This window comes from Erythranthe guttata, chromosome 7, assembly GCF_056151865.1.
Source record: "Erythranthe guttata isolate IM_541 chromosome 7, IM_541, whole genome shotgun sequence".
NCBI classification, from domain to species: domain Eukaryota; kingdom Viridiplantae; phylum Streptophyta; class Magnoliopsida; order Lamiales; family Phrymaceae; genus Erythranthe; species Erythranthe guttata.
Window position 1 is genome coordinate 3,499,439 of NC_142539.1, and position 15,774 is coordinate 3,515,212.

Sequence of the window (15,774 nt, forward strand, 5' to 3'; positions counted from 1 at the left end):
ATGGGTCTAAAAAAATTATAATTTGAGCTTACTTCAGGGTGGCTGTGTATTTGCCCATTTCGTATTTTGAGTTTTATCAAATTCAAACAAGAAAATTGTCAAAATCACGTTAAAAGATGAAACACAACTATTAAAACTAAAATTGCTTTTAATGCTAATATTTAGAGGGGAAATTATTGTTTCGCCCATATACTTTTCTGAGACTAATTGCTCAGTCTTGATGTAATAATTTGACAATCATTAATCTTAATATGTAAGTTTTTTAAAAATATAGACTGGTTATTTTATACTGGAAATAAACTTTTAATTAGAGAATACAGTCTTCTAATAACACCATGAAAAATAAAAGGGAAAAGTTGGGTCTTTTCCCATCTTCATGTACGATTTCCAACATCTTCAAGCTTACAAGTAAAATCAGACAAAAAATCCCAAAAAAAAAAAAAAAGTTAAAAGAAAAATAGAGAATACAGAGATCATCTCACTTGACAGTCTGACACTAACACAAGTTACCTTAATTTCTAACATGTCAAACATTGCACATCTCCCTTTTAGACAAAGTTCACTTTAATTACAGTAATTTCTTTCTCCTTTCTAGTTTAAAAGACAGGATGCGCCGAAAAGAACATCAAATAACCTGAACGAAAAAACAAAAAAAGGGAAGAAAATTGGAAATGTCGATTGCAAAATTTCCAGAGGAACGATATTCTCACATCTTCAATGATCTGCCTCTCTGAGAAAGGAACAGTCTTTTACTATTCGGGGAAAAAGAATATGGACGTAGGATCACTCATAGTATACAAACTGCAGCCTCCATCCACCGAAAAAGGACGAAAGAAAAAATCTGCAGAATTGTTTTTTTTCTTTTTTGTTCAGAAAATGTATACAGTACAATCAAAGATGCTTGCCAGGCCGCCGCCTTGATGGCCCGCCAGGGAAGAGTTTCATGATCCAGCCCAACACCCTGTCTACCACCTGATCGAACGGAAAATAAAACGGGGAAAAAGATGATAATCGAATCTTGATTAATACACCGAAAGGTTAAATTTTAATTATTATTAACAATCTCATCGATTTGAGCATAACAAACAAGTCGTTTTATTTTTCTTACATTAGCAAAATATCAACACGTTTTTCAGACAATCTCAGCAAAATACGCGTCTTTGTATAAACAAATTTGCATATTTCAAGGATGTAATATATGTATAATATATAGTCTAAATACTGCGATTGATAAATTACCTCATCTCCTTCATCAGCATATGCTGTGTTTTCAGGCACAGTTCGAGGATCCACTAGTCTTGGTTGGGTATTACCATTTGCCATACTTTGAGCCATCAATAGCTCCAATCTCTGTGTTTGAGCTTCTAGCTTTCGGGTCAATTCCTTGTTCAGTTCCTATAAACGAATTAACATAAGGACATAGGTAATTAGTAAATTAATAACAAAACAAAAATTAACCAGTGTTAAGCTCGAGTCTTTTAGTCCGAAACTAAAAGGACACTCCAAAATACAAACTATACTATATGGAAATTACCAAAAGCTTGGAGCTTTGTGACGATTCTGCTGACAAGTCTTGCACCAACTGGTCTTTCTCCAATGCCAACTGCAGTCAAATACTTGATATTTATTTTGTTTTTTGAAAAATATAAAACCATTTATTTTGACGAAGGAAGAACTTACCTCGGCAATTAATGTGTTAATGTTTTGAATCATTCTCATCTGGTCGGAAGGAATATTCTCCATGGGTAGACCCTCGAGACTGAGATTTATATTTTCATGTGAAATTTGGGAACTAGGGGCATCATCTTCAAGCAAGGCAGAGGTTTCTGTGGTTGTATCGGTATCTGTATGATTGTTTAATTCGCCATATTAAAAAAAAAAAACAGAATCACAGTGTAATAGAGGACAAGAAACAGGTATATAATCAAGCAACAACATGTTTTACGAAAAGAGTTATCTTTCCACAGTTTCCTTCAAATTTTACCCCACCTCCTTTTGTTTCGAATAACATAATATCATTTGAAAATCGTCTACAAGCAGCGGCTGCTCAAGAAGCAACTAAGAAAAAAGCTCCCCACATGTGGCTTTACATAGCAAAAATAAAATAATATTTACACATTCATAAATATTATTTTATCTCGTGATAATAATACGGAATTTATTCCTACCCTTTGGGGGGAATAAGATGACAAAAAGGTTCATTGCATAATGGTGTTTTTTTACCCAACGGGAGTTTCATATACAATGAGTAAAATTATTTCATCACAGAGGAAAACTGAAAGACGATAGTGTTGCATCACGTACCAATATCGTCTGTGGAAGTAGAAATGTCTTTAGTGGTCTTGTTAAAGTCGGTGGATTTTCCACTTGAAGCTTTCCGCAATTTGGACAGCAACAGCTTCTTCTCTGGACAAGGGGAAGAAAGTTTTCCATTATATATATTATTCAGGAACTTAAAGATCAATTCATGAAAGCAAAAGATTGAAATTTCCAATCCTTCTTCTATCAATCCGAGGTGACTAAAACAGGTATTAAGAACAACTTCTGAAAACCTGCGAGTTTCCACACTAGTTTCACAAATTTTCAATCGAACCAATTTGACTTGACTTTGATTGAGTTCTCAAAAGGTTGGAGAGTCTTGTATCAGGATACTATCAGAAGAAGAAAAGATTAAAAGGAACTATTTTTAAAGGCTCGTTATTTGAAAAACCAGCTCGAAACTATAACCCCATATGATAATGCATAGAATATAAGTGTCATTAGAGAAGCTAATCCATTACAACAAGATCATCTCACCAAAATAGTCATTCGGTCATAGATTTTATCTCTTAAACTTCATAACTTTTCCTTCATGAAAAGCATAACATTACTGTACCATAAAGTACATCTAGAACACTATGGACATCCACAAGAAAATTTGTGAAGTCCTTATACAAAATATTTTTAACTCAAACAAGGAAGATTACAACTGGCAATAGTTCATGTACGATTTTTTTCTGAATAAAGGAAACTCAATGCCGAACAATAAATTTACCTTCTTGTAAGGCATCAATGGTTGACTGCAGATCTTGACGATCTTTCTCAATGCTTGACATTTTTTTCCTGTGAATCGAATTAGCAATAAGTATATCATAATAGAAGTGTTTAAACTGGCATCCCATGCATATCTCTAATGTGAGGCCTTATCTGACCAGGAAGTCGTGGAAAAAAAAGCCAAAATGAGAAGATAAGTTACAGAGAACGCAAGTAAGAATAAAGATGTTAGATATGAATAGAATCGTCAATACTTGTACGAAGAAATTTCCGCTCTAGTGTTCTCCAACTGCCTCTCCAATTTTAGCTCATTAGACCTCAAACGCAATGCCTACATGTATTCACAAAACACGAATAGTATACACAAGTGCAAGAGAATTATAAAAGATGTAAGAGATAGAAACAAAGTAGGACTAGAAGAAAAGCTGATCGCTGCTAGTCCATAATACAGTTAGGCATTTTTTGTGGGTGGGGTGGGGGGGGGGGGGGGGCGTCCCTCAAATATATTCTCCAGGTTCATATAGCAGTGAACATTCCTTTAGTTGGTCACACAGTGACTTTATCTCAATATTCAAAATGCATATCAAGTGATTTTTTATTGGAAAAATAAAAAGAATACTAAAATGCAGAGCTCAGCAGCTCTATTATTTGCAAAGACTGGTGTAATCCTCAGCAAGATAATAAGAAAGTAGATACACAGCAACAAATCACAACAGACAAGTGTAGATTCACAGCCAAAACCACCTGCCCCTCTCACATACACCAAAAAAACCACACTAAATGACTACTACCACAGAAATATATTATTTGGTCTTTTCCCTGAAATTTCATCAAAATGCTATTCAGATCCCAATCAATTCAGTGTTTCATCATCTACCACATTAATAAAATCAGATATGTAGGATAAATGTACAGAATATTTACTTAAAGATACACTTAAGTTGTGGATCATGTACAACTGGAGTGAATCTATAACGTGGAATACAAGACGAAACACAAACTGGAATACTAGACAAAGTGATTAGAATGCAGTTACCCAAACGAACTTGCCGTGCATGCATTCTTCTTATTTATAATTCATTGACATTCATAATCCAAAGAAGATAAATAAATTGGAAGATGTTTACCTTCTCTTCCAGCCCAATAACTTCAGAGGCCAATAGCTTTGCTCGCTCATCAGCTGCATTACATTCTAGCTGGGCATTGCCATACTCTATTTTTACAGCTTCAAGTTCAACCTGAAGGTATAGGGATACATATACAAGTGAGAAATCGTTGTATGTATGAGTTCTCAGGTAAATGCTATATGAAATTAGAAGCTCATGAACTTTGAGAAAGAAACTATCCCAAATGCACCCCACAGAATAACGCTAAGGGTGCTTTTGGATTGAAAGATTTTAAATGAAAGGATTTGAAATGAATCCAAATGGGAAGGATCTTAAATAACTCCAAATGGGAAGGTATTTGAAATCCACCACAATTACTCAAAAAACAACTAAAAATGAGAGCTGTGGATTTGAAATTCCTTGTCAAATGACTCACATCCTCTTCATCAAATGCACCCTAAGATACTAGAATACGAAAGATATCAATGGGCAGAGAAGTACTATAATATGAGGCAGAAGTCAAGACACTAACCAGTTGAGCTTTGATTTCTTCCTGTAAATTTTCCAATTCAAACTTCAGCTGGTTGACAACACTTCCCTAAAGAAAAAAATGAAACAAAAGTGTCAATACATACCATTGGCACATGAAAGAAAAGAACAATTGGGTACATAATACCAGAAATTGATAAGGACAAGAAAGCAAAAGAATATATAAGAATGTGCCCACTATCTCGGCACTGTGTTTAATAGGCCTCAAAATCACAGCAATATTTGTCATCCAAACTGCAATCCAAGCTTACTTCCAACCTCAAACAACATTGGATACTAAATGTTAACATTGTTTGAGGTATTAACCCAATTTATACCAACAAACACGTTCGAGATTGCAATTTAAACCAATCTAGTGGGTACCATAAATCGAGAGCTTAGTATATATGACACAGGCGGACCAGTCAAATGTTAAATTTCTTAAACTGACAGTAAATTCATCGTCGTTCATCAAAATAATATCATCATAATTCATAAATAGTACACAGTACACACGATTCAGGATCTTCCATAAGGTTGAATGCTCTTTTACTTGAAATATATGAATGTGAATCTAGATACTCCCGCATATAGGACACACATATTAACTCTTGTCATTATTAATAATACTGCAATTAATATCAATAACAATATCCACCAAGCAACAATATAGCCACTAGTTTGGGAAAACATTTACTCTTGGCAGACCATGTTCATCTCATTTGGTTTCCAAGAGGAATTAAGAGCATTTACAAATGGCCAACCATCTTTCGACCAGATATTTATCTTTTTTTTATGATACACCCGATAGGCATCTTAGTTGACATAGTTATGGTAACACATCAGTAAAAAAAATTCAACTGCTTCAACTTGATGCCGAGCATAATATACTCTGAGAACTTCAGTCATTGAACATTTGGCAACACATTGGAATCCAGCCAATAACAAATATAGGACCGATAAAATCATAATGAGACAGATTAAAGCAATAGCTTGTCTTTATCAAACTAAAGAGCAGACATCGTAAATGATTATAATCATATGGAATCACGTAACACCAGTTATGATAGCAAAATGCAAACAATGAAGCCGCTAAAATTGGTAGAACCTAGTATGGTAAGTTCAAACCTGTTGATTAAAGCTATCGGTTAAAGCTGAATTTTCAGAAGCCAAAGACTCAGACAAAGCTCGTGACGCTTCAAGAGCACGTTGCAACGAGAATTTCTCTTGTGTTAAATCTTCAATGTGCTGCAAAGAAAAGAAAAAATAATAACATGTTTAACACCTAAAAAGTATAAAAAATTCCAATGAAACAATGCATAGTAACGTGTTAACACCTAAAACGTATAAATGTTTCCAGTAAAACAATGCATCTAGGGGCTTTTTCCCTCTCGTTAAGATGCCACAACAAGCTATCCATACTGAAATCTATCAAATAGCTGATTTAATGGTATATAAAATTTTGATCCATAGAGCTCAAACTAAGGCCATATTCACATTCACCATGTGTAGCCAGAAACCCGTCCTGCCCAATATATTGAAATAATCAAATAATGCACCACATAGTACAACATACAGAGGTACAAGACAGCAAGACTCTCTTAAAAGTAAATATAAACTAACTTTTACAATGCAGGTATTTGTTTTACTATTTGCAAAAAGAGACTTACTGAAAAAAAGAAATACATATTAATATTGAGTAGAAGTACTATCCAACATCAAAGTGGCAAGCATATTGCAATATAGCTGGTACTCTATCCCCGTTCACCTAAGATGAGGGTGATTGCTATCTTCCATATAGTCAGTGACAGGGTTTAGGATGTAACATATTTTCTAATAAAAAGGTGTTCCAAAGTAATTTCATGCTACAAGTAGGGGAAGTGCCTCAATGAAGAATTGTACTTCTGCAGAGGTATAAATCACACACACAATAACTCAAAAAAGGCATCATGAAAATGAATGCAGACTCTCTGAAATAATTTGGATAAATAAATACATGTCCTTGCAAACAATTACGACAAACCGGTATGTTTGGAATTAGCGGTTCTGATCATTCAATTCACAAGTTATACAATCACCTTATGTAATGGCATACTAATTTGGCATCCTGTGCATAAAGCAAATATATCTAGCCAATTTTGTGACAGCAACCAACAGCATGCAAGTTCAATATACCCTTAAAAATTTGAAAGAATGTCCATCACTAGTTTCAACTTTTGACTATTCAACAAAAGTTCTTTGTGTAATATCATCTGCCATGATTCAATGAATTGCAAATCTTACTGCAGATCATGCGATTTCCAAAATTGTCGAACTTTAGTCTTCAAATATCCACAATAAATAAAGTCATTACAAACCGCCAACTAGGCATATTCTCAAGTTCAAAAATAGTTCAACTCTGCCAATGTGCTGGACAAGAGAAGGCAACAATTAGAACCCAATGCACTTCCTTTGCAAATAATGTATATTATTGCTAATTCAATCAAGAACTGAATAACAATTAACAGTCCTAAGGATTCTTTAAATCTAAACAATCTAAAGCATTGTAAATAAATACGTCTAAGCAATTATATTAAATAGATTTGGAAGATAAAAGATATGAAGATATTGACGAAAAACTATAAAAGGTACAAATAGATTATTTTAAAAGTCTGTATCATGAAATACATTATTGTACTGTCAGAAAAGCATACTGAACTACTACAAATAAAAATGCATATATGATAAGACAACAACTCAAACACTTAGAATCAAAATACTAACAGAAAATTCATAAAAACTGTTGAATCAGAAAATTGTAGAAGAGAAACCTGTTCCAAAGCAGCAAAGTCTTCGTTCTGCTTCTGCGAAAAGAAGTTCTGCTTATTCTCCATTACATGATTGAATAGACCAACCCCATTACCAGATGCAACTGAAAGGTTATCAAATCTCTGAGAAACAGATGATCCCAAACCATCCACTGGGTGAATCTTGGAACTTGATGTATCGGCTTTTTCTGCGGCAAAGAGGGGAGGGGACAATGAAGGGCCTTTCGATACCTGAATGGAATCAAGAAATGATGGACGGGATCTCCTTCCAGATGTAGGTGGAGATGGTGGTGCATAATTTGATGAGCTTCGGGTATCAGAACTGTAATCAGCATATCTATTCTCAGAAATCCATGGAGAGGAATTGCTCATACTCTCCATATGATCAACAGCACCAAATTTCTTCTCCCCCGAGTCAGAAAACGAAGAGAATTTTTGTTTAAGGCCAAATGAGTCAGATATATTTGAGGTAGGACGCAGAGACTCTATCACCCAACAGGAACGATCCAAAGAGTATACAGAAGAACCAAACAACATATAATTAGAAATTTCTAGAAGGACAGAAGAAAAGGGGCAGAAGGGATAATACATTTAAAAAAAAAAAAGTTGTTCTGGTAAAAACATCCTAATTTTACCTGGGTAAGGTGAGGATGTTAGGCTGTTACTCGTATCCTTATGCCTACTATTACCCAACTTTTCTGACAGGAGTGCACCAATAGAAGTCTTGGGCAAAATATCAGAGGAAAAAGTAGCAGAACTACCAAGTGAAATATCCTTCTCAGAGCCATGAATGTTATTTGATGAATAATTATCTAACCCATGGTATGTAGAGTGACCCGGAGCACGGTTTTCATGAGAGAGAAAGTGTTTATTTCCGGCCTCAGAATCAAATTGAGCTGCTGATCCATATTCATCTTTTCTGCTCTGGAACTTATCTTGTGAACTTCGAAGTCCATCTGAAGTCACGGAAGCAGCATCATCCCTGTACTCTTCATTATTTAAGAACGTATGCCCAAGAACAGATGAATCGACATCATCCTTTCTTGCCAAAAGAGAAGGTTTAGCATTCGTATCCGTAGAAGAACTGAAATCGCTTTTCGTCGAAGTTTCATGTTCCTTGTTTGCAATCTTTGGAGCAAGATCTGAGGCTCCCAAACGATCTTTAGAAAGTGTGTCAGAAGTACCTACTTCATTAAAATCTGTTATACGTGGATTTACAGTTTCTGATGGTTGCGTTTCATATGGAACATCAGAAGCAGGTGGTTGATTTGTTGAAATAGCTTTTTTAGCCTTCTCCTCTGCTTTCTTCCTACGAAACTCTTCTAGCTGAAACGTTTAATCACCGAATATATATTAGAAAACTAATAATACTAATAACCACAATTATAGAACACGTAGAGGCTACTCCATTACTGGAAAATTGAGGCTAACTTAGGAAAAAACATAAGACAACTAACTAACAAAATTCCTCTCTGAACTTCGACGTTCCACATTGAACGAATAGCAACAAAGCATCACAAAGATCAACTGTTCAACTAGGATAAATTGTGAATCATAATCGACAGTAAATAGAACCTAAATTTTTACATCCAATATGTGATGTTTCCAAGTGATTCTTCCCTTTCAAACACAAGAAACTCAATTAAAATCATCAACACCCAAACAAAACAAAAAAAAAACCAATTGCCGGTGGATAAAACTACACAAAATCACTGGAATTTTTAATTGCAGAAATTGAAAACAGAAAGCAACAAAGTACCTTCTTCCTCCCAGCTTCCAAATGCTCTTGCTTTCTCAAAACCTGCGCCGACGCCATCCGAAAATCCTTGCCCCAAAATCCTCACCTTTCATCAAATTCCCATCGCAGAAACCCCAATAACACCCACCCAGATCACAGCTCTAACGCTGCCCAGAAATTCATACAGATTCCGTATATATGTATACATACAAATCAAAAAAACGAATGTGGAAAAATAAATACTTTTAAATGGTAGGAACTGCAATTAACAAAATCAAAAAGGATCTGAAACCGAAAATTATATATATTTATATATGTGAATATTTCTCTCTCTAAGCGAAGAAAATTGGGGAGAGAGGTCCGATCTGATTGGAGAGATTTTCTATATGGAAATTTTAACTTTGGTTCAAATCTCCCCCATTTTTTTCCTTCTTACTCTCTCTCCTCTTTCGCCTGTAAAATTCCGTTACGGTGACGTTTCGAACATAAAAAATAAAATAAAAAATTCTTACAGTTTGAAGGAAAGTCGTGTTTTTGGAGTTTGGCGTAAAGTCGCTGAAAATAGATAAGCGCGCCTTTTGTTTCTAATTGTCAGTTGTGACGTAGGTAGCAAGCTGGTGGAGAGGACACTTGTGGGAAGACATATGACGTGGAAATTGGATTATATGCCTAACATTTTTTTTAGAGTAAAGTTCAGTTTGCACCCCTGAATTATACGTTACGTATCAAAGACCCCCTGAATTACAAAACGTACCAAAATAGCCTTTATATTTCCAATTCGTTTGTGGTGTGCTGACGTGGCAAGTTAACCTTCTCAAATTAATATTTATTGACATTGTTTTTCTTTTCTTTGAGTAAATTGACATTGTTACCCACTTGTTATATATATATATATATATATATATATATATATATATTTGATGATGCTAATTACTTAGATCACCTGGGGTGGTGTAGAAAATGAACTGGGAGAGCAAAGCAGATCAATAGCTTGACAACTTGATGATCCTGAGGTACCTGCGAAATGAACACACGTGAACTACGCCGGGGGTTGATCCGGCGGAAACCCCTCCGACGCTCAAGTCAGACATGCTGATCATAGAAATAGTCCAGAGAATACATTAATCGTATTGCTCAGTTAACAGGACGTACCTTAATAAAATGAGTAAAACCTCTATTTATATGTCGTTTATTGGGTTGGGTTTGCTTTGTTGGGCCCAAGCCTTACTTGAAGGTGTTTGGGCCTCGGTGATATTGGTCTTCGATATTGGGCTCGTAGCCCAGTAGGTAAAGAAATTGTAGGCCCATTGGGTTGACCCAATTAGGCATATCATTAAGCCCCCAACTCTCGAGTCGATGTGGGGGCCATGTTGTGATGGGTCTCAGATCGTGTCGAGAGTAAAAATTGTAGAAGTTGATCGTTGGCGTATGGCCTAATGGTATGCGAAAACGCGTTGGAGCGTGTGTCGGAGGGGTGTGAATGCGCGTTGGCACATAGCGCGACAAAGTTGCCGCGATATAAGTTAATTGAGTCGTCGGTTTTGTCCCGCGACGATGTAGTAGCGAATTATCTCCTCGTGGGAGTTGTCTTGTCGCGGGGTAATAGTGTTGATCGAGTTATCTCCTCGTGGGAGTTATCTCGCGATAATGTAGTAGCACGGATCAAGTAATCTCCTCGTGGGAGTTGTCTCTGGGGTAATCGAGTTGATCGAGTTACGTCCTCGTGGAAGTTGTCTCACGATAATGTAGTAGCACGGAGCTAGTATTCTCCTCGTGGGAGCTGTCTCTGGGGTAATCGAGTTGATCGAGTTACGTCCTCGTGGAAGTAGTCTCACGATAATGTAGTAGCACGGAGCTAGTATTCTCCTCGTGGGAGCTGTCTCTGGGGTAATCGAGTTGATCGAGTTACGTCCTCGTGGAAGTTGTCTCACGATAATGTAGTAGCACGGAGCTAGTATTCTCCTCGTGGGAGTTGTTATTTTTCGACATTTTCAATGTTTTGACGCGTTGCTTGTATGTGTTTACATATAGCCTTCTGCGTGATGTACTTGAGGAGGGGATCAGGCTCTCAAGATTTTTATATGGGGATCGTGCCCTTTGTTAGACCTCGTGGGTCGTAAGTATGTTTGGACCGTGGCCACGTTTTAATGAAGGACCCATCGAAAACAAGTAGATAAATTTGAGTAATCAAGTTGGCCAGGCTATATAGATTCTCATAATATTTCTAAGTGTTTCTAGGGTCGTAATCGTGCTATCTTGAGCTTGCGATTATATATTGAATTTCGGGCGAGTTGTCTCCTCATGGGAGTTGTCTCGCAACGAAGTTGTAGAAGCATTGGATGACGCGCGACTGAGGAGCGTGCGTATCGAGGTCGCTCTGAGCGAGTTGTCTCCTCGTGGGAGTTGTTTCGCGGCGAGTCTTATTACCGAGCGAGGTAGCACTTCGTGGGAGTTGCCTTGCAACGGATTTGTAGTGTCGAGCGAGGTGGCTCCTCGTGGGAGTTATCTCGTTGTAGTTTTGAGACCAGAGAGGGTTGGCTCCTCGTGGGAGTTTCTTCGCTGCGGGTCGTAGGATGGAGCGAGTGGTCTCCTCGTAGGAGTTATCTCGCTGTGGGTTCGTAGGACCGAGCGAGTTGGCTCCTCGTGGGAGTTTCCTCGCTGCGGGTCGTAGGATGGAGCGAGTGGTATCCTCGTAGGAGTTATCTCGCTGTGGATTCGTAGGACCGAGTGAGTTGGCTCCTCGTGGGAGTTTCCTCGCTGCGGGTCGTAGGATGGAGCGAGTGGTATCCTCGTAGGAGTTATCTCGCTATGGGTTCGTGGGCCCGAGGGAGTTGGCTCCTCGTGGGAGTTTCCTCGTTGCGATTCGTAGGATGGAGCGAGTGGTATCCTCGTAGGAGTTATCTCGCTATGGGTTCGTGGGCCCGAGGGAGTTGACTCCTCGTGGGAGTTGCCTCGCAACGGGTTATATGACTGAGCAAGTTATCTCCTCGTGGGAGTTGTCTTGCTGCCGGTTGTAGTACCGAGCGAGTTGGCTCCTCGTGGGAGTAATCTCGCTGCGGGTCATAGGATCGAGCGAGTGGTCTCCTTGTAGGAGTTATCTCGCTGTGGGTTCGTAGACCCGAGGGAGTGGACTCCTCGTGGGAGTTGTCTCGCTGCGGGTTGTAGGACGGAGCGAGTTATCTCCTCGTGGGAGTTGTCTCGCTACGGGTTGTAGTTCCGAGCGAGTTGGCTCCTCGTGGGAGTTGTCTCGCAAGCCCCCCACTCTCGAGACGATGTGGGAGCCAAGTCGAAAGGGATACCGGATCGTATTGAGAGTAGATCGGTGCTGTAGTCTTGCGTTAATCGTTGGCATGGCGTGGAGAAATAATTTTTTTTTTTTTTTATTTTCCATTTGATAGCAAACGCAATTTGGTAGGTGCGTTAAAGAGCTCGCGGAATTTGGTGGAGCGCGTTGAAATTCTCGTGCGATTTGGAGAAGCGAGTCAAAATCTACGCGCAATTTGGTGGAGGGCGGTGAAAGTTGAGTCCAATTAGATGGGAGCGCGCGCTCCAAGGAGGCCTTGGGAGGCGCGCGCGCGTGCATGGGAAGGCGCGCGCGCGTGTGAGGTACTTTTTCCTTTTTTTTTTTTTTTATCTGACGCACGCGTGTTGTGCACGCGCGCCTCTTTCTTTTTTTTTTTTTTTTTTTTTTTTTTTTTTTTTTTCTGACCCGCGCGTGTTCTCCACGCGCGCGTGCTGTGCACGCGCGCCACTCCTTTTTTTTTTTTTTTAATGGAGTCGCGCGCGCGCGGCTCGGCTGCGGCTCCTCCTTTTTTTCTTTTTTCTTTCTTCTTCTAATTCTTCTTCTATTTCCTTCTTTTTTCTTCTTCTTGTTCTTGTATTTTTTCATCTTCTTTTTTCTTCTTCTTTCTTCTTTTTTTTTTTTTATCATCTTCTATTTTTTCATTTTTTTTTTCTTCTTCTCTCTTCTTCTCTTTTTTCTTCATCTTCTTTTTTCTTCTATTTTTCATTTTCATTTTTTTTTCTTTTTCTTTTTTATTATTTGGTTGATATTCACCCCTTGGGGATGTTCTATTTTTTGAATAGGGAGATTACCCTCGTTCCTTGAGATGGGATGTGCACCCCCTTGGGGATGTTCTATTTTTTGAGTAGGGAGATTATCCTCGTTCCTTGAGATGGGATGTGCGCCCCCTTGGGGATGTTCTATTTTTTGAGTAGGGAGATTATCCTCGTTCCTTGAGATGAGATGTGCGCCCCCTTGGGGATGTTCTATTTTTTGAGTTGGGAGATTATCCTCGTTCCTTGAGATGGGATGTGCACCCCCTTGGGGATGTTCTATTTTTTGAGTAGGGAGATTATACTCGTCTCTTGAGATGTGATGTGAACCCACTTAGGGTTGAAAGGTAAGGGTGATGCCCAACCTTAGGATGGGGATAACTGCCCACTGTAGGATGAGGCGCTCGAGACCTATGGTCTGAGGTTGATGCGCACGGTTGTGCCATTGGTTTGTGCGTGCGCGTCAGACCATTTTTTCTGTTTTTGAAGTAGGGACGTGAAACACTTGATGGGATGTGAAACCCCTTGGGGTTGAAAGGTAAGTGGATGTATCACCCTTGAGATGAGATGCCCAACTTTAGGATGGGATAGCCCGCCCTTTAGGATGAGGCGATCACGAACCACTGGGGTGAGATGCCCCACCTTGGCGATATATGGTGCCACTGATTCAGTGGCAGCACGAGTTGAATCTTCCGTGATCATACGCTGAAGGTCTTCTTCGGTTATCTGAACCGTTCGAGAAGTAAGTAGAAATTGATCATGTTGAGGACCCAGTTGGGCCTCACGAGGAGGAGCGTTGGCTCCTACTATGACGAATGAAATGTTTTGGGGGCGATGTGAACCCCCAGGGAGTCGATAACCCTTGGCGAACGAAATATTTTGGGGGCAGATGTAAGCCCCCAAGGAGTCGATAACCCTTGGCGAGCGAAATATTTTGGGGGCAGATGTAAGCCCCCAGAGAGTCGATAACCCTTGGCGAACGAAATATTTTGGGGGCGATGTAGGCCCCCAGGGAGTCGATAACCCTTGGTGAACGAAATATTTTGGGGGCGATGTAGGCCCCCAGGGAGTCGATAACCCTTGGCGAGCGAAATATTTTGGGGGCAGATGTAAGCCCCCAGGGAGTCGATGGCGGTGGTGCTATAGGTGGCTATGTAAGCCCCCAGGGAGTCGATGGCGGTGGTGCCATAGGTGGCTCCACATGTGGAGCAGGTACTGGTATCGCGTTGGAAGCATCTGCTCCCATCGTGGCGATATATTGGGTCACGGCCCCTGTGGCAGCGCGAGTTGAAACTTCTGCTATCATGCGTCGAAGCGCATCCTCGACTATTTGAACCATTCGAGGAGCAGGGAGTGGTGGATCGGCGAGTGGTGGGTCCCGAGGAGGATCACCTGAACCTCGCGAGGCGGATCCATGGGATGTGGAGGAGGTGGCAAGCCAGAGCCTCCACGAGGTGGGAGGTCGTTAGCTGTGTCATTTTCTCTCCGAGCAGACGCCTGGAGGATCTTGTTGGCTACGTGATCTGGTTTGCATCGTTCCCACAGACGGCGCCAAAATGATGATGCTAATTACTTAGATCACCTGGGGTGGTGTAGAAAATGAACTGGGAGAGCAAAGCAGATCCATAGCTTGACAACTTGATGATCCTGAGGTACCTGCGAAATGAACACACGTGAACTACGCCGGGGGTTGATCCGGCGGAAACCCCTCCGACGCTCAAGTCAGACATGCTGATCATAGAAATAGTCCAGAGAATACAGTTAATCGTATTGCTCAGTTAACAGGACGTACCTTAATAAAATGAGTAAAACCTCTATTTATATGTCGTTTATTGTGTTGGGTTTGCTTTGTTGGGCCCAAGCCTTACTTGAAGGTGTTTGGGCCTCGGTGATATTGGTCTTCGATATTGGGCTCGTAGCCCAGTAGGTAAAGAAATTGTAGGCCCATTGGGTTGACCCAATTAGGCATATCAATATTATAATGATATACATAATTTGTTTTATGTATAAAGATGAATATACTTTGCCCCGTAATATCTTATATTTTCTTAATCTATTAATATAGTAAAATATTTAATTTATATTTTTATTTAGTTAATAAAAGTGGTCTCACATACTCACCATTATCTTTTGAAGAACTCAATTTTGGAGAAGAGAAATGTGCAAAGAAGAACTCATATTGGGGCAAAGAAAAAAAAAATAATAATAATAATATATGTAACAGTAATAAGGGTAATATTCAAGCCCTTTTCATTAAGATGGAAATCACTTCAAAAATTAAAATATCAAATATACTGATATTTTTAGTTAAAATCACACAAGAAACATATGCAGGTTCATTTTGTTATGAGATATATTATTTGAGGTGAAACACCAACTTTAAAATATTAAGGTGCAAATCACCAATCAAGATTAATTATATGGTACAAAACGCCAATAATAGAACATCTTTACTCTAAAGTTGCAATTTTTTTATTGGGATTTAGGGAAGATTACTTCAAATCCA

General features: G+C 39.1%; 1 protein-coding gene across 1 annotated transcript; it reads right to left on the reverse strand.

Annotated features, from left to right (window-relative positions):
- Window positions 1-341: 341 nt before the first annotated feature.
- BLI (protein BLISTER) lies at window positions 342-9,760 on the reverse strand. Its single transcript, XM_088820760.1, has 13 exons — window positions 9,234-9,760; window positions 8,110-8,800; window positions 7,478-7,959; window positions 5,796-5,915; window positions 4,672-4,737; window positions 4,161-4,271; window positions 3,288-3,364; window positions 3,035-3,102; window positions 2,305-2,406; window positions 1,681-1,844; window positions 1,535-1,603; window positions 1,240-1,395; window positions 342-972 (listed from the first exon to the last, which is right to left on the reverse strand). Exons 1-13 carry the CDS (start codon window positions 9,288-9,290, stop codon window positions 892-894), a joined length of 2,244 nt encoding a protein of 747 aa, XP_088676886.1. The 5' UTR covers window positions 9,291-9,760; the 3' UTR covers window positions 342-891.
- Between the last annotated feature and the right edge of the window lie 6,014 nt (window positions 9,761-15,774).